We start from the raw sequence: 22,498 nt of genomic DNA on the forward strand, positions 1-22,498 counted from the left end.
AATGCTTAGCTTGGTTTTATGCTTGCAGACTACCCAATGGAACAACAGAATGAGCAAAGGGATCTCTCATCAAAACATTTTATCAGGTACATCTAAGTAAAGATTCTAAGCAAGTGGGATCTTGAGCTATGCTGTGGCAGCAGAGTAAAGGGTCTTAAAAACCTGAGGTGGTAGTGCGGGGAGGGTTCACTGAGGAAAGCCTTCCTAGGGAAGTGATGTTTCAACCCAACTCCATGGAAAAGATTGGAGCTGGACAAGAAAAGTGAGGTTTGAGTGGAAGAAAGTAGAGTAAAGTATTCTCAAAAAAGATCATAGGGGCGCCTGGGTGGCGCAGTCGGTTAAGCGTCCGACTTCAGCCAGGTCACGATCTCGCGGTCCGTGAGTTCGAGCCCTGCGTCGGGCTCTGGGCTGATGGCTCGGAGCCTGGAGCCTGTTTCCGATTCTGTGTCTCCCTCTCTCTCTGCTCCCCCCCCCCCCCCGTTCATGCTCTGTCTCTCTCTGTCCCAAAAATAAATAAACGTTGAAAAAAAAAATTAAAAACAAAACAAAACAAAACAAAAAACATCATATATGGCAGGCCATAGAGTCTGGCTCATCTGATGGATTACAAGAAGCCCAGGATGGCTGGAGCAGGAGCAGCGAAGGCAACAGTGGGTGGTGGGAAACGAGATCAGGTCGGAGAAATGCCATCTGTGAGCCTCTGCTGGGCCACTGTTTTAGAACACACATACACACAGAAAAGAGTAAAAAACCTGAAAGTCAACACTAGTTTCTACTCCTTTTCTCAACTACCTCAAGCAAATGATTGAATCTCTTTGTGTTACAATGTGCTTGTGCTTAGTGTGGGCTCAGTGGAATAGTGAAAGGAAGATGAAGTGTTTTGATGTTTCCCAACGAATAAACAATGTTTTGATGACATACAAGAGATACAAATTATTAGGTCAGTGTTTTTTATTTTTTACTTATTTCCCTGCTCTGCAGCAATATCTTTTGAACAAAAAGTTTTTAATCGTATCTGAAGCCTAGCCAGAACCTCTCTATCACATGGGGGCTAAAGTCAATGGAAAAAGAGGAATGAATGGTCATCAGTGAGATTTGGAGTCCTTAGCACGACAGTTCCTTGAGTAGCTAAGAAAGATCTAGTTTTATGTTCTTATCAAAAAGAAAGAAACTCTGAGAATAGGAACAGAGGTCTATCCAAAGCTATACAAATATTTTTTCCCAACTAAATGTGATGGGAAATGATGCACCAAAAGGACTATTTAAAGACAGAGAGAATTTAAAGAATTAAAAAAATACCACTTTATATCAAGAATCCCAGGACAGCCCCACAAACTAAAAATCCAGTTTTGGTTCTCATGTCGGGGAGAGTACACTGTAGTGGTCATGAGCTCTTCCAGTGACTAGCCGTGCAGCTGGGACATGTAACTTAATATCTCTGCACCTCAGTTTTCTTGGCTGTGACAGGGGGGTCATGGCAAAAGCCACCTCATGGGGTTGTGAGGATTAATGAGGCAGAATGTGTCAAGTGCTCCGAGAAGTATGTGGTCATAAATATGTTGGCTATTATTTGTATCTGATACGCATTCTATAAATGGATAATACATCTCTTTCCTAACCAAACTTTTGCCTACCCAGAACACCATAATCACTGAACCAAAGCAACAGACAAAAGTCCGCAAGCCCCCAGAGCTCCTCTTCCCGAGTGATTTTTGGGATGGAACACTGAGAGCCTACGGAAGAGTGGACTCACCAGTGGTGCCAGTGGGACAGTTGGTGCACACCACCTCCTGAGTCTTAGGGACAACGGCACAACTCGAGCCCCCAGGACACGGACAGGGCTGGCAATCGGAAGAGGTGCCCGTGGTCGAATCTCCATAGTACCCATCACCGCACTTCTCACAGTGGGGTCCAGCTGTATTGTCTCTGCAGTCGCAAACACCTATGTGGAGAGCGGGGATGAGAGAACAGGCCAGTGTGCAAGCACATGAGACCGTGAGCACTTCCCATCCATCTGCTAGACGACGGAGGTCTAGCAGCCACCAAAGACCATCTGCTCACCTGTCTCAGGGTCACAGGTCTCACTGTGTCCATTGCAGGTACAGAGCACACACGGGCTGTACGGCCCGAGACTCGGAGTTTCTCTTCTGTAACCTGAGAGGCACATCTCACAAAACTGCCCTCCGTATCCCACAGGACAGGTACAGGACTCCACCCACGTTGCAGGCACCCCAGGCCCGGGGCGAGCGCTTGTCAGGGTGACATCATCCAAATAGCCAGCACCTGTGTATGACATGGGCAGGAGAATCACTGAACTGGCTTCTGTTTTTCAAAAGCTTACAGAAAGTTAATAAAGCTAAAGAGTTATCAGATACAAAATTCCAGAGAAAATCAACTATTAGTTAAGTCATCTTTTGGAGGAGATAACTAGAACATAGCATTCATAACATTTGTGGGGTACCTAGCATTAAGTATTTGGAAGGGCAGTATAGCAAACATTTTTATTTTTTTATTTTTTTTAATTTTTATTTTTTTTAATTTTAATTTTTTTTTCAACGTTCATTTATTTTGGGACAGAGAGAGACAGAGCATGAACGGGGGAGGGGCAGAGAGAGAGGGAGACACAGAATCGGAAACAGGCTCCAGGCTCTGAGCCATCAGCCCAGAGCCCCACGCGGGGCTCGAACTCCCGGACTGCGAGATCGTGACCTGGCTGAAGTCGGACGCTTAACCGACTGCGCCACCCAGGTGCCCCCCCCCTTTTTTTTTTTTAGCAAACATTTTTAAACACACACACACAACAACCGGATTTGTTGGATTCTTCAGTTCTCTCAATCACCAATGTGACAAAGGAAAAGCACTGGGAAATATTCTGGGGCAAGAAAAGATTGGAGCAAGAATGCAGGGGATAAGAAGAGTTGAAGTCCATAGCCATTAAGCAGTGTTTTTGTTCTCCTGCCACAGAAGCAGGCGCTGACAGCACAGCTCAGGAATAAAAGAGCAAAGAGCACGTGCTGACAAGTGTCACTCCATATGCTTTGTGCCCTGCATAAAACAGGAAAATTTGCTATACAAGTTTTAATACTCAGGGCTACTTTGGCAAATATGCAATTATTCCCAAGCAAATATGCCATATATCACAATGCTTCCCCATTTCCAGAAGAAAAAAAAAAAAGAGAGGAAGCCTTATACTGGCTTAGACCAATGGTTCATCCAACTCAACAGAGAATGGGATGGCCTCAGCAGGAACATCCTATGACGTGGCAGTCCTTTATTTCATCATATTTCCTTTTAATTTCCATTCTGCTCCAGAATGTTTCAAGTTTATTTCCCTATGTTATGAAATATCACTTGCTGTTTATAGAATTCTTAGAACCTGACAACCTGAGGCTAAAGAACATCTCTTCTATTACTGCTTTGATATATTTATGGGGTTTTGTTAGCAGTTAGATCATGAGAAACAACCACTGGTTAAGGTGCGTCCAATTGTAACCATTCTGAAGTCTCCCATCCTAAAAAGTACTCTTCCTCTAATCTTGTCACTTCTCTTGAACTGTAATCCACCTCTTTTCCTTCCCTTACAGCCAAACTTCTTTGGCTTTATTCTACTGCTTCACCTTCTAGTTACTTATCAAAGCACTGCAATATAACTTCAGTTTCAACCCTTCTTTAAACAAAAAATTGCCAATGATTCCTTAGTCACCCAATCCAAAATCCAACAGAGCCATCTTTATAAACCCATTAATCGTTTCTCCTCCTCAAAATTCTTTTTTCTCCCTTGAGTCTCAGGGCATAGTCCTTAGATAACTATGTTTCTGGGTTGCACTTTTTCTCTATTTTTGGTCTCATTTTCAATTAAAAATCACTGCCCATATGTAGTCAACCTTTCAATTCCAGATCTCTCGCCCTAACTTATTCCTAAGCCCAGACCCATATTTCCAACAATTTATAAGACATCTTCATCTGGATGTTCATGTAGGCATCTCAAAAACCAATACATCCAAGCTGCTGCTGTCACTCACTATGCCACACCACCACTCTGACTCCACCCAAACAGCTTTAGCTTTCTACAGAAAAAGGTCCTCATTAAAAAAACAAAAAACAAACAAACAAAAACAAAAAAAAAAACTATAGGAAAAAAATTTTAAAGGCACATTAAGAAATAAAGAGGAAGCAACGTGAATCAGTAGAATTACACTCAAGATTCTTAGAATATAGGGGGGCCTGGGTGGCTCAGTCAGTTAAGCATCCAACTTCAGCTCAGGTCATGATCTCACAGTTCGTGGGTTCAAGCCCTGTGTCAGGCTCTGTGAGGACAGCTCAAAGCCTGGAGCCTGCTTTGGATTCTGTGTCTCCCTCTCTCTATCTCTGCCCTTCCCCTGCTCATGCTCTCTGTCTCTCAAAAATAAATAAACATTTAAAAAAAGGATTCTGGGAATATATGTAGATATAAAGTAACCTCATTAGGCTTATTCATTATAAAACAATGCCACTTATTAATTTTAGCAAATTTTCTCCAGGTCCTTGAATGTGGTTAAACAAATGCATTATTTTTACATGTACAACAAGGTAGTTTATACCACTTCTTTAGGATCAAGTTTTATAGTATTGGGACTTTAGAGATAAACTTTTACATTATTGTGGATCTTTTTACCCAATCGTCTTCTTAATTCTCTTAAATTATATCATAACTTACTTCTCTCACTGTATGTCCCACGGATCTTGATGGAGGTCAAATTGTTTAGGAGCTTCTGAAATTCAAAAGGTGTAAGAGGAGGCCTCCAAGGATAATCTGTTGCTTCATGGAGCCTAGAGAGAAAGAAAGATCCATATTAACCTCTATAAGGAAAATTCTGGGTACTGAGAAAGCATTTCTTATTCATTTAAGCCACCAACAATGCAAGGTTCTGACAATCTAACCAAGTCAGAAATGGATCTGTTGGTTTGATAATACAACTGCAAAGATACAGGTAAATAAAGGGAAGGCTTCCTTTTCCAAAATCACCCTTATAACCCAGACGTTTTTCTTCAACATACACCTTAAGGCCCAGTAAGACTGGTAAAGAAACTACTTTTAGAATTCTGGTCAAGTCAGATTTTCCAAAGAAGACGGTCTTACCTGAAGACGTATTTCACAGTGGTCTCACTTGGATAGGAATTGCCCTGAGCGATCAAGGGCACAGACACTCTCAGGCCAGCTCCTTCAAGCACCAGGTCTTCTGCAGACAGGCGAGTGTCTCGCCTGTCCACTCGAAAGGAGAAGGTGAGGTTCTGGCCATAACTCAACAACTGCTTGCCCAGGAACTTCGCTGGAAAGCAGACACAGTGGTGTGTGAGAACGTAACAATGAGAGTAAACAGGGACACACGTGGCGCCAGACTGCTTCCCAGTCTTACTTACCAGGAGCAATGAAGTATCTAGGAAAGTAGCTATCTGAGATGACGGCGACATCCTGCCTCTCTGAGGACCACTCGAGTGATGCTTCAGAGCCATCCCTTTGTTCTACACGCCACCCATCCTCATCTGCAAGCACAGGATGAGAACACAAGTGCCATCACCTTGTAAACATCCTGAATTCAGGTCCTCTATAGACCACAAAATATATAGAAAGTCAGCAATAAACAGTTTGAATACACGGCTCCTATAGCAGTACCTGTATATGCTATACCCCTCAAGCTATATTTTGATTTTTACGTAAATTTATACTACAGTACATTCTAAAGCCGTATGTTTTCATTCAATTAAAAAGCCAAACAAAGAGCCAAACAAAACATTATGTACAGTGAAAAACAAAATGTTACCACTATCAAAAAAATCCTCAAAATTATTAATTTTTTAAAACTACTATAAGTCTTGGGGCACTTGGGTGGCTCAGTTGGTTAAGCGTCTGACTTCAGCTCAGGTCATGATCTCATGGCTCTTGGGTTCAAGACCTGCGTTGGGCTCTGTGCTGACAGCTCGGAGCCTGGAGCCTGCTTCGGATTCTGTGTCTCCCTCTCTCTCTGCCCCTCCCCTGCTCACGCTCTCTCTCCCTCTCTCAAAAATAAACAAACATTAAAAAAAATTTTTTTTAAACTGCTGTAAGTCTAGTCTCACAATTCTGGGAGACAGAAGGGAAGGTCCAAATTACCGATCTGAAAGGTAGAGGTTATAGAATAAACACTGTAGCCGACAGCATTTGTACAGACAGAAGAATGCCCAAAGCAGAAGCAGGGTGTGCAACCTCTGGGATTAGATGATTCCAGATTAAAAAATCCAGGTTTGCACCTGAAAAACATAAAGATATAACCAGGAATTTGTTGTGCTTGAAATATGGTATCAGAAAAAAAAATACAGCTAGAGAAAGAATGAGCTACCTCTCACAATTGAAGCCTTCAACATTGTCTTTGCAAACACATCTTCCTGTTTCAACATTACATTCATCTATGCTGCCAGAAGGATTACAAGAGCATGGCCTATTGGATGGGAAAAGGAGTAAAACAATGAGAGAAATGAGAAAGAAATTCCACACTCAAACCCAACTTTTGGTTTTACATGTTAATACATTTTATTTTTTAAAAAAAGGAATACATAAAAAAGTGAAAAGTCTTAAAATCAGTTTTATATATGAATTTGGTTTCAATTAAGAATACCTATCACATTTCTATACTAAAAACTCTGCTTAAAAAATAATATAAAAACAGAGAGGGAGACAAACTGTAAGAGACTCTTCAATACAGAGAACAAACTGAGAGTTGCTGGCAGGGTGTTGGGTGGGAGGGATAGGCTAAATGAGTGAGGGACATCAAGGAGGGCACTTGTTGGGATGAGCACTGGGTGTTATATGTAAGTGATGAATCACTAAATTCTATTCCTGAAATCATTATTACACTATATGTTAACTAACTTGGGTTCAAATTAAAAAAAAAATTGCTCGGGGGTCTACAAAGACAGACCATCCAATTCTCTTTATCTTTAGTTTTTATAGTATAAATCGTCCATTTGTTCTTATATGCTAATAGAATGGTATTCAAGCACACTCTGCAATATCATTTTGTGATTCTCTATTGCTTAGGCAAGGAAAAAGAGATACAAAAAAATTACATTGCTTTTAAGGTGGCTTAGATGCATGTCTTCTAACATACAGTTTAGTGTAAAATGTAATCTGAACAGAATCATGGTGTCATTCTTCCTTTCCAAGAAACTCCTGTTTACAAATCTTTACTTATGTACCAATAGAGACCAAATTGCAGCTTTCCTTTCCATATCCGTATATTTCCTCTGTTCACCTAACCTTTCAACAACACTTCTGAATTCAACAGAGCATGTAATTATTGCACCATATGGAAACAGTTGGGGAAACAAAGGGCATAGTGCAAAAAGTATAATTTATGGTGGTAAGTCATCCAGAAGAACATGGAAGGAATGTTCAATTTACTTTAAATATCTTAAAAAAAAAAAAACTGTTTACGGGCACCTGGGTAGCTCAGTTGGTTAAGCATCCAACTCTTGATCTCGGCTCAGGGCATGATCTCATGGTTTGTGAGTTCAAGCCCCAAGCTGGGCTCTGTGCTGACAGTGTGAAGTCTGCTTGGGATTCTCTCTCCCTCTCTCTCTGCCCCTCTACTGCTCGCCTGTGCTCTCCCTCTCTCAAAATAAATAAAAAAATTTTTTAAATAAAAAAATAAAAACTCTGCCTAATCTCTGTTACAAACCAATCCTGGATCATCATTAGAGCTAGAAGTTTTGAATCCTGTTGACAATTATTATAAGGAAAAATGTTAATACAAACCACAAGATCTCTTGTTTTGAATCGACTACATTTAGATTCTGCCCCCTCTTCCTGGTTTTGAAAAGTCTTACCTGCATCCTGCCTCAGTGAGAGAATGGTATCCAGGCTGGCAGCGGTCACACTTATCACCCATCACTCCTGGCTTACAGCTACACCTGCCATAGCTATCACACTGTGTGCTGAGAGAACCTAAAATTTAAAGAGCTTATCAACAACCATGTATGAAAGTAAAATTAATATGTCAAATCAAAAAAAAAAGGTAACTAAAAACACTGCCTGAAACCTAACACGTAATCTCTAGATGGTTACGGAGGGAATAAAGATCAAATTTTAAATCCTCATTGTCTCAAAATAATATCCTTTTAAGCCATAACATTTTAACTTTCCAGACACACACCCTGCTCATCAATGTTGAAAAACAAGGCACTCTGCACCCAACGATAAACTGTACTCAAAACCAGTCCCTTCTCTGTGGGCAAGCACAGGATCCTTAAGGCCCACGTCTAGAACTTAAGTATATACAGGCACAACAAAATAAAGGTCAAACTCTTGAAAGAGTAGAACACACTAAGAGCACTCTGTTTCTGAAGACACACCAACATACTGAGAAAGTTCAGCCCTCTAAGGACTGTAAACTAAACAAAGTCATTAACAAGGAAGAACTCACGTAACAGCTAACCTTTTACAGTCAAAGTTCAAACTGGTTTCTGGGATTGTGTTACTAATTATTTACAAAACCATTACTCAGGCCAACCCCACACTTTTATACACACCAGAAAATCATTTGAAAGCTAAACTTGGTTAAACAGAGTAGAGGTGGGGGGTACAATAATGTACACACTTCCATACCTAACCTGTGCAGATGCTTAGGAAACAAAGATTTTCTGGGGAGACGGGGAGCCCTTATTTTGTGTTTAAATCCATCAGGTCGAAGCTGACTCTGCCTGTCACTTACCCACAGGACTACAGTGACACGGAGAGCAGGCTTCATTGTTCCCAAGGCGGAAGAAATTCTCCCGGCACCTCTCACATTTGGCACCATCCGTGTTGCCCTGGCAGTTGGTGCAATGGCCACCATGGCCGGTGGACCGGTATAGTTCAGGGTCAAAGTAGCATTCTTGTGATCGGCCATTGCAGTCACAGGCTGTTGGCCAAAACATACGGGTTAAGTCAGATCCATGTTCCTTAGCCAAACACCATTTTAAAGACTCCAAGAAAACCAAACCATAATTTCCCATATCCCTGTGGCCCAAAGGGTGGTAGGATAAGACCACCTACTTGATACGTTGTTCATTTAAAAACAAAAAGGAGTATGTCAGTAAAGGGTTTAGATGGCCACATTATCAGTTTACCAAGAAATGGTCTTATCAAAAACAATGCCATCGGGGTGCATGAGTGGCTCCATTGGTTAAGCTCCTGACTCTTGATTTTGGCTCATGTCATGATCCTAGGGTCCTGAGATCGAGCTCCCCGTCAGGCTCCACGCTGAGTGTGGAGCCTGCTTAAGATTCTCTCTCTCCCTCTACCGCTCATGCTCTCACTCTCTCTCAATAAAATAAAATAAAATAAAATAAAATAAAATAAAATAAAATAAAATAAAATAAAATTTCTTAAAACAAAACCCCCCAGGGCCACCATAAAATACAAGAAATTCCTGTACTTAGAATCTCTAGGCAATTGTTTAAATGCAAATAAAAGCCAAGTTGCATTCTAATTTTTCTAAATCCTTATCCTTCATTCAATACCAGCTTCAAAAACAAGGTGCCAATTTATATGCGGGCTTTCATCTACCTCACTTTTCAGCCCTCAGACAATTCAAATACATTAAGACACTAACTTTCAAAGTGCCAGACTACTTGCATAGCCAGACTGGGGGAACCAGAGACACGTGAGGTAAGATTGGTGCCCCTGCAGATGGAGGCAGGACTGAAGGGACGTTCAGTGTCACTAGACACAGTCATCCACTGGGGAACCACAATGCCAAATATATTCCCTACACCACACAACTACATTTTAAGAACACGTACATGTAGTCACAGAAATTCTTTATTTCTATTAAGTTTTTCTTCCTTAGAATTATAGATTCCACACAAAGTACAGGCAGTATCTTAAGCACTAAAGTTTTATTTGATTTCAGATAAAGTTGTTTTAAAAAAATGTTTGAGTATATAGATTTTTTTTTCACCTCCCCTTCTTTATAATCAGTTTTTTTAAATAGAATTATACTTGAATACTTTTTAGAAACTTGAATCACTGGTAGCAAAAATTAGAGTTGTGTTAAGTAACTTGTAGAATTCCCATTCTCTTCTTCATTTGCTATTTCTCTTCTCTCAAGCCTCTCTAGATTATTCTGCACATCCCATCCCCAGCCCAACTCGGTCCATTCCCAGCTAAAAGGTCTGGTGGTCTGGGATGTGGAGCATAACAGTTCCCTTGTCTACACTGTCCTAACCCCCAGGTAAAGCAGGTGCTGTGTCTCCTTTACCATCAGCTGGTGAGAAGGCAAACCACCTGTCTGCTAGTGGTAAATTGGCAATCTGTTGTTTATTCTTCTCATAATGGTCCTGGAGAGACTCCAGATGTGACCCTATCATTGAACAGAATACTTGTCAAACACATGTGTACATTTATTTAAATGTCACATCTTAGGGGCATGTCATTCTTTTTGTTAAGACCTTAATCCTGTAGCTTCTAACACTAGATATTACAGTTCAGTAAAAGAAGAGAAGGCCAAGCAAGTACGTAGGAATTCTAGAGGAAGCTGCACAATTTATCTTCAAATCTGGGAATTGCTGAGGAAAAGGGAAGATAAGAAAATCTGCTCTAGGGGCCCTTGGGTGGCTCAGTCAGTTAACCACCCAACTTCGGCTCAGGTCATGATCTCATGGTTCATGAGTTTGAGCCCTACATCAGGCTCTGTACTGACAGTTCAGCCTGGAGCCTGCTTCAGATTCTGTGTCTCCCTCTCTCTCTCTGCCCCTACTCTTTCCTTCCCTCCTTCCCTCTCTCTCTCTCCCTCTCTCCCTCTCTCTCAGAAATAAACATTAAAAAATAAATAAAAAGAAAATCTGCTCTAGGCAACTAATAGAAATAGTCATGAGACAAAATATTGGTTGTTTCTCAAGGTTTCTGCCAACCATTCCAGTGAGTGTGGAGTGTCTTCTTTCTTATTCCTTTATCAAGAGTAGATGATAAATATTTATAAGGTCATAAAAAATTATATCTGCTTTAAAAGTTTCTTATTTTTAAGTCCTTGGCAAATCACAATCACATAGTTTCATGGTTCCTTTCTCCTGACACATCTTTCTCTATCTGTTCAAAATAAACCACGCCATCACAAAGGGATAAACAGTGTATAATCTTTTTCATTTTACATTTTTCTAGAAATACTAGAATCTACTCTCCTTCCCAAAGCCACCCACATCTGCACGGGAGGAGAAGGAAGATTCTCCCTATTGGGCTCTTTCGTGAAATAAAGGAAAAATAATTTGGGAAAATCATCTTTGAACGGCAGTCTTTTTTTTTTTTTTTAATTTTTTTTTTTTTTTAACGTTTATTTATTTTTGAGACAGAGAGAGACAGAGCATGAACGGGGGAGGGGCAGAGAGAGAGGGAGACACAGAATCCGAAGCGGGCTCCAGGCTCTGAGCTGTCAGCACAGAGCCCGACGCGGGGCTTGAACTCACGGACCGTGAGATCATGACCTGAGCCGAAGTCGGACGCTTAACCGACTGAGCCACCCAGGGGCCCCTGAACGGCAGTCTTAGTCTAGAAATCAACATATCCGACACATATTAATCAATGATCCTGACTGCTTGAGTAAATGACCATTGGCAGGAAAATATTCTACATGTGCAGCAAAGAAAAGACTAGAGAAACCAAATTTTACAGGAGGCTACACTTGCCCAGTATTTGGATCTATGCAAAGTTCCAAACCTTGGAGATGCTGCCCCCACCCTGGTATGTGTGTTCATGAAGGAAACACAAAATGAGCATACTTTATATCCATAGCCAATTGCCTTCATCTAGGATTTTCCTCTGATGTGCGTGTAAGTTTACCGTTCCATGCTCTCAAATGATGGAGGAAGCACTGCCTTTCAGAGTTTTCCTTGCAAGGAGGAACAGAAGGAAGTCACCCATTCCTGCTCCCCACTCTGGAAACCCTCAAGATAATCTAACAGCTGGAGGCCAAGGGGCACTCACGCAGGCATTCGCTGGCACTCTCGGCGGTCGCCCTCCTCCACGGCCGGTCATTGAAGAAAGGCAGACACTTTTCACAGTCCACTCCGTAAGTGTTATGTTTACAATTACACACCAGCTTGTTGAATTCGTTCTTTACACACTCGCTTGCATGTCCGTTACATTTACACCTAGGAAGAGAACAGGCACTCAGAAATACGAAACAGCCACAAAGTCCCAGAAATGGATACAAAAAAATGATGTACAGAGAGAACTAAAAGCAACCTCAGAACATTTTTTAGTTTTACCACTCAAAACTGTAAACTGAGGAACTAAGCAAAATTAAGTAATGATTGAGTTTTTAGGTAGGAATTAAAATTAAACAGGCAAAAAAAACCCCAAAAAACAAAAAAACACCACCACCCCATCTGTATTTAACCAGGGATGGGGCATTCACCAGACATAAGAAGAAAGTCTCTAACAATTTCTGAGGCCATCTGGAGGATCACTTCCGGAAGTCAACTGCATGTGTCAAGGAGCGGCCAAGTGCAGAGGTTAAGCAGAGCATGGACTCTGAAGCCAGGATACATGTTTGAAACCCTGCCCTGTGACTTACCAATGTAGCTTAACCTCTGTGCCTTAGCTATTAAATAGGGATGATGAGAATGTGAATTTCACAGGGTTACTGAGAGGGTCAAGAAGCTGCTTTATTTATGTGCCTAGGATTGTGCAGGCATACTATAAGTCAATAATTATGTCAGCTATGATCTGTCATAATGATTTACCTGATCTGAAGGTAGTAAGAGACATTCAACTACCATATGGAACTCTGGTAGCTTGATATTCCCTCAGGTTGTTTGGGGCAAGAATCCCTGAAGGATCCCTCGGATGCAGGCACAGTAATAAATTAAGGACTCATGGAAATGTCCATGGGTATTAACACGCATTCTGGTGTCCTGACGTTTCCCTCACTGGCTTCTTTACAGACAGAATCAGTTCCACAGCTTCCACTACTATGTCCTAATACACTCAGACCTTTCCTGAACATCTACAGTATGCCAGATATATCCTAAATTTATATCCCTAGCTCTCATCTTTCTCCTGAATCCTATCCTTCACTAATGCACAAATTTAGATATCCCCCATAACCTAAAATTTTAGATGTCTACAACTCATCATCTCCCTAAATTAACTCATCTTCTTCACTTATTTCATTAATAGTGCCATCACTCTCCTAATCATTAAACCTTAAAATCATCTTTGCCTAAAGGCCTGATAATTCTTGCTTCACAATGAAATCCACCTAAATTGTTCCTTTCCAATCTACTGTCACCACCCTAATGCCAGATATTTGTCATCTAACACCTACATCACAGCATCATAACAAGAATATAAATTCTCTTGATGGCATTCTTTCACCTTGCCTGCAACTAATCTTAACCACTGTTTAGATATCATAGTCTTACTTCAAAAAAGTACACGATTTCTCATTGATTACAGCCTCCATCAGCTTTCACTCCATTTACTCCAAATATTCACCAAGGAGGTTTTTCTTAAGCCGAGTAGGCCTATAATCTCCCAACCCTACACTTTTTTTTTTGTTTTTGTTGTTGTTGTTAATCTTTATTCATTTTTGAGAGAGAGAGACAGAGACAGAGTGCGAATGGGCGATGGGCAGAGAGGGAGACACAGAATCCGAAGCAGGCTCCAGGCTCTGGGCTGTTAGCACAGAGCCCGACGTGGGGCTCAAACTCACGAACATGAGATAATGACCTGAGCCGGTCAGACGCTTAACCGACTGAGCTACCCAGGTACCCCCTCAACCCTATAGTTCTGCTCATGACACACCCACCCTCCTGAATCCCACCCACCTATCCTGCTTCCTTATCCAAATTCTACCCATTCTTCAAGGCCCAGCTTGGTTCCCATCTGCTTCTCTAGCCTGAGAGTTCTCATTCTCTGACATAGGGCCTCTTTTTATCTAAAACACGTGTTTAATTTTTCACACGTTCATACACTGCCTGCCCCATTCATTTGTACGATCCTGGAAGGTCAAGTCCTTTTCAGCAGGTGAATGTCCTATGCTTCCATGGTGGCTTCAGAGTGCCTGTTGCATCGCTTTGTGCTGAGGTGCCCAGCAAGAATTCAGCAAGGGCGCTGATTTGACAAGGTTATAGAAATAACAAAATTATTAATTAATATGGTTGTAAGAAAGTTGCTACACTCACTTCTAAACCAAAGCTCCAGTCATTTTCAAAGTTATTTAATGATTTACTTACCTACCACCCACAGCAAAATCAGAGATTGCATAATAGTAGGACTTGAGAACTTTGGGGTCGTTAAACACTTCATCTCCAAAGGTGTTCAGGCGATTGAGTGTGACTCTGATGTCAGTGGCAGTTACCCATTCCTGTGAGGGAAAAAACATTAATAAAAAAAATGGAAAAAGGTAAAGGAACTGAAGATAAGGGACATATACGCAACAACATTTTCTAAACTTTTCCAACAGTTAATATATCATGTGACTTATGTCCTCTTCTAGCATTAAGTCGGATATATTATTCGAGGACTCCCTTAATTTCCTAGTATTTTTCTCCTTCTGGACTCTTCCCTTCTTTTGATCTAAGTTGTTGTTATCACTCAGAGTCCCAAAAAGCAGGAATAATAATCGTTTCTTCACAAGGCTGTTGAGAGGCTTAGAGGAAATATACTTTTAAAGGCTTAGCATACAGGAGGGACTCCATACACACACCCCTTCTCTCCACCCTGTATCCGCACCCCAAATCCAGCAGAGAAGCCAGCACAGAGCTCGTGGGGCACCACAGTGGTGTTAGATATGCTGGTCACTGTCTCCTCCTGCCCATTTTGTACCATCATCTACCTCTCCCTCCATCCCTAGTCCACTACTGATAGATCTGGGAGAGACATCCAAGTACAAAATAATAAATCATTATGCTGGCTGGGGCCAATCAGATGCAGTTTTGTCCTGACCCTTCCCATAATGTCACTTCTCTGTGAGGCCTTCCCTGGCCACCCAACCAAACATTGCTGCCCACCCCAACTCCCTATTTCACTCTCCTGTCTTAATTTTTTTTAAGTTATTTGAGAGAGAGAGAGAGAGAGAGAGAGAGAGAGCGAGAGCGCGAGTGCGTGCAGGCGGAGGAAGCGCAGAGAGACAGGAAGAGAAAGAATCCCAAGCAGGCTCTGCACTGCCAGCACAGAGACCCCCCTGCAGGGCTCGAACTCACAAACCGTGAGATCATGACCTGAGCCAACATCAAGAGTCAGACGCTACCCAGGTGCCCCCTGTTTTATTTATATTGTCTCTTTCCATCACCTTCCCCCCACCCCGCCACTGCCACCACCACCATCATTCTAGAAGCCCACCATTCTAATCACCACCAAGATTCTAAGCCCCACAAGAGAAGGACTTATCTGCTTTGTTTACTGCAGTCTCCCTGGTGCTTAGCATACAGTGGGTGCTCAAATACATAGGCTGAGCAAATGAACAAATCTGAAGAAACCACAACTGATCAAATTGGTAGGTGTACCATAATAACAGAGGACAAGAATGAAAGTTAAAGTTTTTCCCTAGGTTTTATGAGCTCTAAGCCCCTATAATAAATGCCCTTTTATTGAGCTAATTTTAGTCAGATGTTTACCTCTAGGGTAGACTGTTATAATGATGATTCCAATGAATCATTCTGCCAGTGCCCACACCCTGCACAGTCCCTTTCCACCCTGATTCTAGGCTGGGGCATGTGACTTGCTTTTGCCTAGGGGACATGAGCAAATGTGACACAAACAGAAGTCTGATAAGCACTTGTGCACTGGGACTTACTCTCTTGGAACACTTCTGCCATCATGCGAGGAAGCCTAGTCTAGTCACCTTGAAGCTTTAAGGCCACAGGGAGAGACAAACCCAGTTCCCAGCTGACCTGCCATTGAGAGAGCTCGGGTCAATACGGAATCAGGAGAAATAATAAGTCACGGTCATTTAGAATTGTTAAGTTTTGGAGTAGCATATTATACATGACCGCCCAAAGATGCCACGTCCACGGAAAGTCCTATCGTGGGACCACACGTGGGCATCAACAGTGGAGACGCAACAAGCAAGTGCAGAGCAGCAGGCGTCTGTGTTTCCAGGAGGCTCCCCATGAGACTGGGAGGCACACCCCTGATTAAGGAGCACAGCTTAAACCATGCCAAACACCTGGCATACAGAGCAACATCGAGGCCTCATAAAAGCTAATCCCCGTGAAGCCTCCAAGTATAATTAGAAAGGAGAAGAGATGATGATTCCACCGCATGCAAACTTGGAGCTCCAATAACAACTCCCACTCATGGCCACAATGCTAGGAATCTTTTAGTCGTCTGTAATGTAAATAGCTAAACATATCTCTGTGTTTAATGCTTATTATCTCTCCTTCGAGCTTCATCTTTATAACAGCTTCCCTTGAATAAAAGCTTCTCAAGAGTTAGGTTTAAGTCATTTTTTTCACAATGGGCATCTTAAAAAGAACAGGCTCTGGAGCTAGCCTTTCTAGGTTTTGAATCCCATTTCTGCTACTTAAAACTGCAATTTGGGATCAGTTACTTTACCTCTCCTGATAAATAATGTCCATGCCTCATCTGTAAAATGAAGATAATAAAACTGTCTACCTGCCCCCCGTCCCAAGAAGGGAGGGGCACCTGCATGGCTCACTTGATTGAGTGCCGAACTCTTGATTGTGGCTCAGGTCATGATCTCGCAGTTTCAGGAGTTCAAGCCCCATGTCGGGCTCTGTGCTAAGCATGGAGCCTGCTTTGAGATATTGTCTCTCTCTCTCTCTCTCTCTCTCTCTCTCTCTCTCTCTCTCTCTGTGTGTGTGTGTGTGTGTGTGTGTGTGTGTGTCTCCCCCTTCTCCCTCTGCCCCTCCCCTGCTCGTGCATACTCTCTTTCAAAAAATAATAAAAATAAAAATAAATAGAATTTTAAAAGTGTCTACATGTAGAGTTATTATGAGGGTTAAATGAGTACATATAGCTAATATATCTCAAGGGCTCAGGACACTGCTTGGCACATTACAGCAAGTGTTGTAATAAAAGTTGACTATTAATATAAATCAGTATATGCTTAATAATATTCATATACAATGAAACCAGGAAGGGTCTCCTCTCCCATCTGGGAGATCACAGCTTCTGGAGAGAGGCACAGGAAGCAATGAGGAAAAAGGGTCATTATCAGCTAAAGTCAAATCAGCTAACCCTCCTTGGCAACTGGGTATGAAATCCAGACCTCTTACATTCAGAGACACATAATTAATGTTTTTGCATAATGACAGCAACTGACCAAATCGATTACAGATGCCCATAGCATTTTCACCACATTCAGTCTAATGAGTTCCTATGGCATAAAGAGTAGCAAACATCAGGGGTGCCTGACTGGCTCAGTTGGTAGAGCATGTAACTCTTGATCTCAGGGTCATGAGTTCGAGCCCCACACTGGGAGTAGTACTTTAAAAAAAAAAAAAAAAAAAAAAGAGAGTAGCAAACAGAATCCCTACAGCTGGGGGAACCGCTTCAAGATAGGCTGACAAGGCATACAGTTAGCAAAGGTGCCATAAAATCACAGTCACATTACGTCACTGCTTTTTCCCGCTGACTATACCATTGTCTCTGCAGGACAGTAAAATAGAATAATCTGGATAGTAAGAAACTAAGCTAGCAAATGTTTGCTAGTTGATCAGCTTAAGAAAATTGTAGATCACATCTCCCCTAGACATTCAGTCTTCTGTGTTTTCATCTATCAAAAGCAGTTAATTCTTCCTACTTATTTTGAATACATCTTATCACCATTGCAAGAAACACGTTACTCAAAGGCCTTTGCAGACATACTCACTGCTCACCATAACCTCAGACTTTACCATGATCAAGATGTACAATCTCTCAGCAAACTACAGAAATATAATGGAAGGGAAGAATTGGACCCACAGAGAAATAAATAGATTCTCATCTTTTGACACCATGCAAAACCATACAACCAATTTAGAAAGTCTCTGAATATAATAAATTTCAAAGAGAAAGCGTGAGAAGACACAAAAGCATGAAGCCCAGAAGAATGAGCGGACTCCCTACTTAGAAATCCCAACAGCTTTTCATAAAATGTACACAGCATTTGCAAACCCACATCCAGTCTTTGTCTCAGTCAATTAATACAGGCTGTCCCCATTTAGATGTTAACTTCAGCCACATGACAGAAGCATCTCCAATTCTGTGTTACAGAAAGATTCCAAATTATGGCATATAAGGAATATGTGCACAGAATTTCCGAGAAAAAGGACAGCTTTAATTCTTTCTGTGCTTAAATGGGGAAAAGTTTCTATCTTGATGTTCAGGCACTATACCATGTGTACCTAAATTTATATCTTGTCACAAACACCAGTGCCTTTAGATGATGAGAAGTTTTTATGACTGACAACAGAGCCAGACAGACCCAGTCCAAATTTCCCTGCATGGTTACGAAGAAGGACGGCGTTCTCAGATATTGCTCCAATTGTTCCCCCTTGCGAACACTAAAAAATACTTTTCCTTTTGTCAAATCAGAGAAGAGATAAGAAAGGATGCAAAAACAATGGGTAGACTCAAACTCTCTTCAAAAGGTCAGAAGCAAAATGTTTGCACTGTGAGTAAAGAGCCAAGTTAAAATTGTTCGGCTTTCAAGATTTCTAGAAGCTGTAGCCCAGAAATCACTGGTGCGTGCACAGGGATAGAAGAACATCATTTGGGAAGCAGGAACAAAACGATTCTTCTTCCCATACTGAGCATCTACAGGAGAGCAGGATAAAATCCACCTGTCCGTCCTGCTGGGGTAGATTCCACACCCACCCCCTCCCTCTTTAGTGGGACCAAAGGCCCCCATACAATCCATCTTCCTGTATCCCGAAGGTACATGGAACAACTAACCAGAGGCAAAGCTAACTTCTGGATGCATTACCTGCAGCACCGGACTATTGTCGAAGTTGTAGGCACTCGGCCTTCCTTCTAGGGTTGAAAAGGCCACATTGCCTCCAGTCAGAGGGGAAATATCACTGAATTCATCTGTGCACAAGGCCTGCTGCTCATCTCCTCCTGTCCTGATGAAGCCGCGGTTTGCCTTCGAGTAGGTGTTCTCGCAGGAGCCGCTGTAATACTGGTAAGGAATCCAGGGCCCATCTTCCCGTGTGCGCTTGTAAATGGCGAAGCTCTCCGGGCGGCTGGTGTGGAACTTGAGGCGCACGTATGTGATGTCAAAAGCTTTTCCTGTGAGACAAACAAGACGTTCAAAAGTCATACATAGGAAGCAAAGAAATTCCCTCTCTTCCCAGTTTGCTTTGGAACTTGACGAAGAGAGAACACAAACTGCCCTGTGCACCCTGGACCAAGATGGTTCCAGAACACACGACACATTGGCTGTGTCCATTAGGCAATTGGAAACCTGGAAATGGTGGGCGTTTTCCCTGAGAAATGACAAGTTATAGTTGGGTTCATAAGTTGGCTCATAAAAGCTTGTTTAGGACATGCATTGTTGAAATTTTGTTTGCCATGAAAAATGGTAGCACTGTACTTCTATCAAACAAAAGCAAAATTGAATTAAAAAGTACATTTATTCTTAATGCTGGTGCTTCAGCATAAACAATTTAATTTAAAAAAACAGAAAAGAAAATTTTTGCTGACTTTCTAGATCAGTATTCTGGAAACTTTCAAGGTATTTAAAAACTCACTCTATTAACTATAATGTTACTTCTTGATGCAGGAGGACTATCTTCAGCACTATTCTTCTACTTATCCACCAAGTTAAGACAGGGATTTGAGAAAGAGAAAAGGACAGTGATTAAGAGATGGGGCAGGGAGTAGAAAAGGAAGAAAAAAAAATTCCTCTAGCAGCTGAACAAAGAGAAAAAAAGGGAGAGAGAGAAAAGGAGAATGGGAGTTTAAAGAACTTGTTTGAATATGTTCAAAGGAGAATATGCAAGATCTGAGCAGGGAAAGTCGGCAAAAGGGAGGAACTGGGCTGCTGTCTCTCTGGAGGAAGAGCCACCGGTCAGACGGCTCCCTGTGGCAGCCAGGGTGTGGTCTGATGGCTGGGACACCTTGGTTGCCAGCCAGTGTGCCTTCAGGTGGTTCAAAAAGACAATGTGCAACTGTTTTTAATCACCTTTCATTCACAAATTGGGTCTTTCTCTGACAATGTTTATCCTCTGCAACTTCCATGCTATAGTGAAGATTACAGACTGGCCAACAAGTATTTATTGGGCACAACTACATGTTCAGTCCTACACTATACACTTTGGGGCACAGAATGTGTTAGACATAAAAGGTCCTTGCACTCAAAGACCTTACAGTCTTTCCTCCCCAAGTGGATTAACTCCACAGGAAGAACCAGCTCGGTCCTCTCCTACAAAGCTCACAGAGGAGGAACTCCTGCACACTCTCAGAAGTATTGAGGAGAGACTTCTGCCATCCTCTTACTTCCATGTACCGGCTCATCCTCAGGGGACGAGCGATGGTCACGTGTGGCCTGGAATCTCCTCAGCTCACTCTCCAGCTGCCTGCCTAAGGTCCTGTCCTGGACTCCTCAATGCAAGGCAGTGTGTCTGCCTCTGTGCCAGGGAGGCCTGCTGTTGTCCTACTACTAGATGCGGGACTAAGTGGGTGAGTTCAACTGGGCTGGAGAGAAGGGGACGGGGGGAGAGCAGAAAGCCCATGTAAGTCATGTGTCCAGGCTGTATTCTTTAGTCCAGTATTATCTACAATAAACTAATATGATGAGCCATATATAACTATTTCTTAGGCGGTCTAGATCTTAAAAGAGAAGTTTAATTAACTGTCCCCCATATACACGAAACGCACATACAATTTTGAACACAAAGGTGTGTGGCATGATGGAGAGAACGCAGGACTGGGCATTATGAGACCTGAGCTCAGGTCCTGGCTCCTTCAATGACTAGCTGTGTGATTTCTGTTCCACCATTTTCTCCTCTGCAAAAATGAAGGTGATGACTCCTGAGCCATTTACCTCAAAGTGTTGTTGAAAGGACAAACTAAGATCTTACGTATACTTGGTTAACTGTAAAACTCTATACAAATATAAGGCATTATTATAATGGAGTTTAGAAAAAAAAATCCTGAATTAGGATCCTGAATATGTTCACATGCAAAGGTCTGACTGGGCCAGGGACTACCTAGTATAGTTGCTAAAGAGTGGGACACAAATCTGGTTCTTCTCACTAAGATGCAGTACTACATTTTGCTGGACACAGATTATGAAAATGCAGTTTGCAACTGTCTTGTTAAAAGAATGAAAATTTAGGGGCGCCTGGGTGGCGCAGTCGGTTAAGCGTCCGACTTCAGCCAGGTCACAATCTCGCGGTCCGTGAGTTCGAGCCCCGCGTCAGGCTCTGGGCTGATGGCTCAGAGCCTGGAGCCTGTTTCCGATTCTGTGTCTCCTTCTCTCTCTGCCCCTCCCTCGTTCATGCTCTGTCTCTCTCTGTCCCAAAAATAAAAATAAACGTTGAAAAAAAAAAATTAAAAAAAAAAAAAAAGAACGAAAATTTAACCTCTATCTCTGCTGTATCAAAACTGTTAAGGTGTGTTCCCTTTGAATGAGGGCGTGGATTTTTAATATAGTATCTATGGCATGCCAGAGATGATCTAAGACATTCTGGAATGGTAAAACAATTGACTTCTCTTCAGGACAGGTGGTCTGGGATGCTCAAAGGCTTACTCACTAACCTGTGGATTACAGATTACCCTTGCTGTTTCTACTCTCTCTGTCTCCATTTCTGACATCTCATTGTTCTTTAACAACCCAACCTGCAGGAGACTGGATCAAAGGAGAGAAGATAAAATGGAGCTGGGTATGTTGTGTTCCAGACTAAAATCTGCATCACAGAGCCACACTCTGAAAGAAATGGGCTTCTGTGGTCCCTCTCACTGCTGCCACAGACATAGCACCGGGCGGCAGAAGGTGAGTAAGCAACATCGCTACTAGCATTAAACTTTGAAGCAAACTAGTTCACTGGTGCCGGCCGCACTCACTGAGCCTTGTTTTCAGAGCTGCCTTTTTCCTTCCGACCCACGGCCACAGCTGGAAGAGAAAAAGGGCTCTGCGGCAACCGGTAAAGGAAGCTCACACATGCCACATGACAAGACAGCCACGTACACTGCCCTCCGAATTAGAGTCAGTCCAGTGGTGGAGGCAGACCACTGCAATTCCCCTGTGATGAGTGCTTTGACAGGACAAGTGCACAAAGTTCTGGGATCATGGAGGAAAGTCACCTAACCTGGACTTGCAGGGTCAAAAAACATTTTCTAGAGGAAGTAACATCAACATCCAGGACCTGAGGAATGTAGAGGAATTACCCAAGCAAACAGGGATCAGTGGTCAAGGCAAATGAAACAGCATGTATGAAAGCCCAGAGAACACAGAGGAGTGATCACTGAGAATCAGAGTTGTGTAACACAGCGAGAACTGGAGAGAGTGGCTGGAGATGGACTCACCAGGAAGGACAGCAGGCCAGGCCTGAG

The 22,498-nt window shown here is 42.3% G+C and overlaps 1 protein-coding gene across 1 annotated transcript in view; it reads right to left on the minus strand.

Moving 5' to 3' along the window:
- LAMC1 (laminin subunit gamma 1) overlaps positions 1–22,498 on the minus strand; it is a 130,586-nt gene that overhangs the window by 27,190 nt on the left and 80,898 nt on the right. The window contains exons 2-13 of the mRNA XM_043568381.1: positions 18,927–19,231; positions 14,230–14,360; positions 11,975–12,141; positions 8,727–8,915; positions 7,843–7,960; positions 6,357–6,455; positions 6,131–6,267; positions 5,401–5,523; positions 5,120–5,309; positions 4,697–4,809; positions 2,062–2,283; positions 1,754–1,942 (exon numbers count right to left, since the gene is read on the minus strand). Of these exons, the coding sequence (XP_043424316.1) occupies positions 1,754–1,942; positions 2,062–2,283; positions 4,697–4,809; positions 5,120–5,309; positions 5,401–5,523; positions 6,131–6,267; positions 6,357–6,455; positions 7,843–7,960; positions 8,727–8,915; positions 11,975–12,141; positions 14,230–14,360; positions 18,927–19,231 (1,983 nt within the window). The remainder of the gene's footprint in view (positions 1–1,753; positions 1,943–2,061; positions 2,284–4,696; positions 4,810–5,119; positions 5,310–5,400; positions 5,524–6,130; positions 6,268–6,356; positions 6,456–7,842; positions 7,961–8,726; positions 8,916–11,974; positions 12,142–14,229; positions 14,361–18,926; positions 19,232–22,498) is intronic.

The sequence above is a fragment of the Prionailurus bengalensis genome, chromosome E4, assembly GCF_016509475.1.
Source record: "Prionailurus bengalensis isolate Pbe53 chromosome E4, Fcat_Pben_1.1_paternal_pri, whole genome shotgun sequence".
Classification (NCBI taxonomy): domain Eukaryota; kingdom Metazoa; phylum Chordata; class Mammalia; order Carnivora; family Felidae; genus Prionailurus; species Prionailurus bengalensis.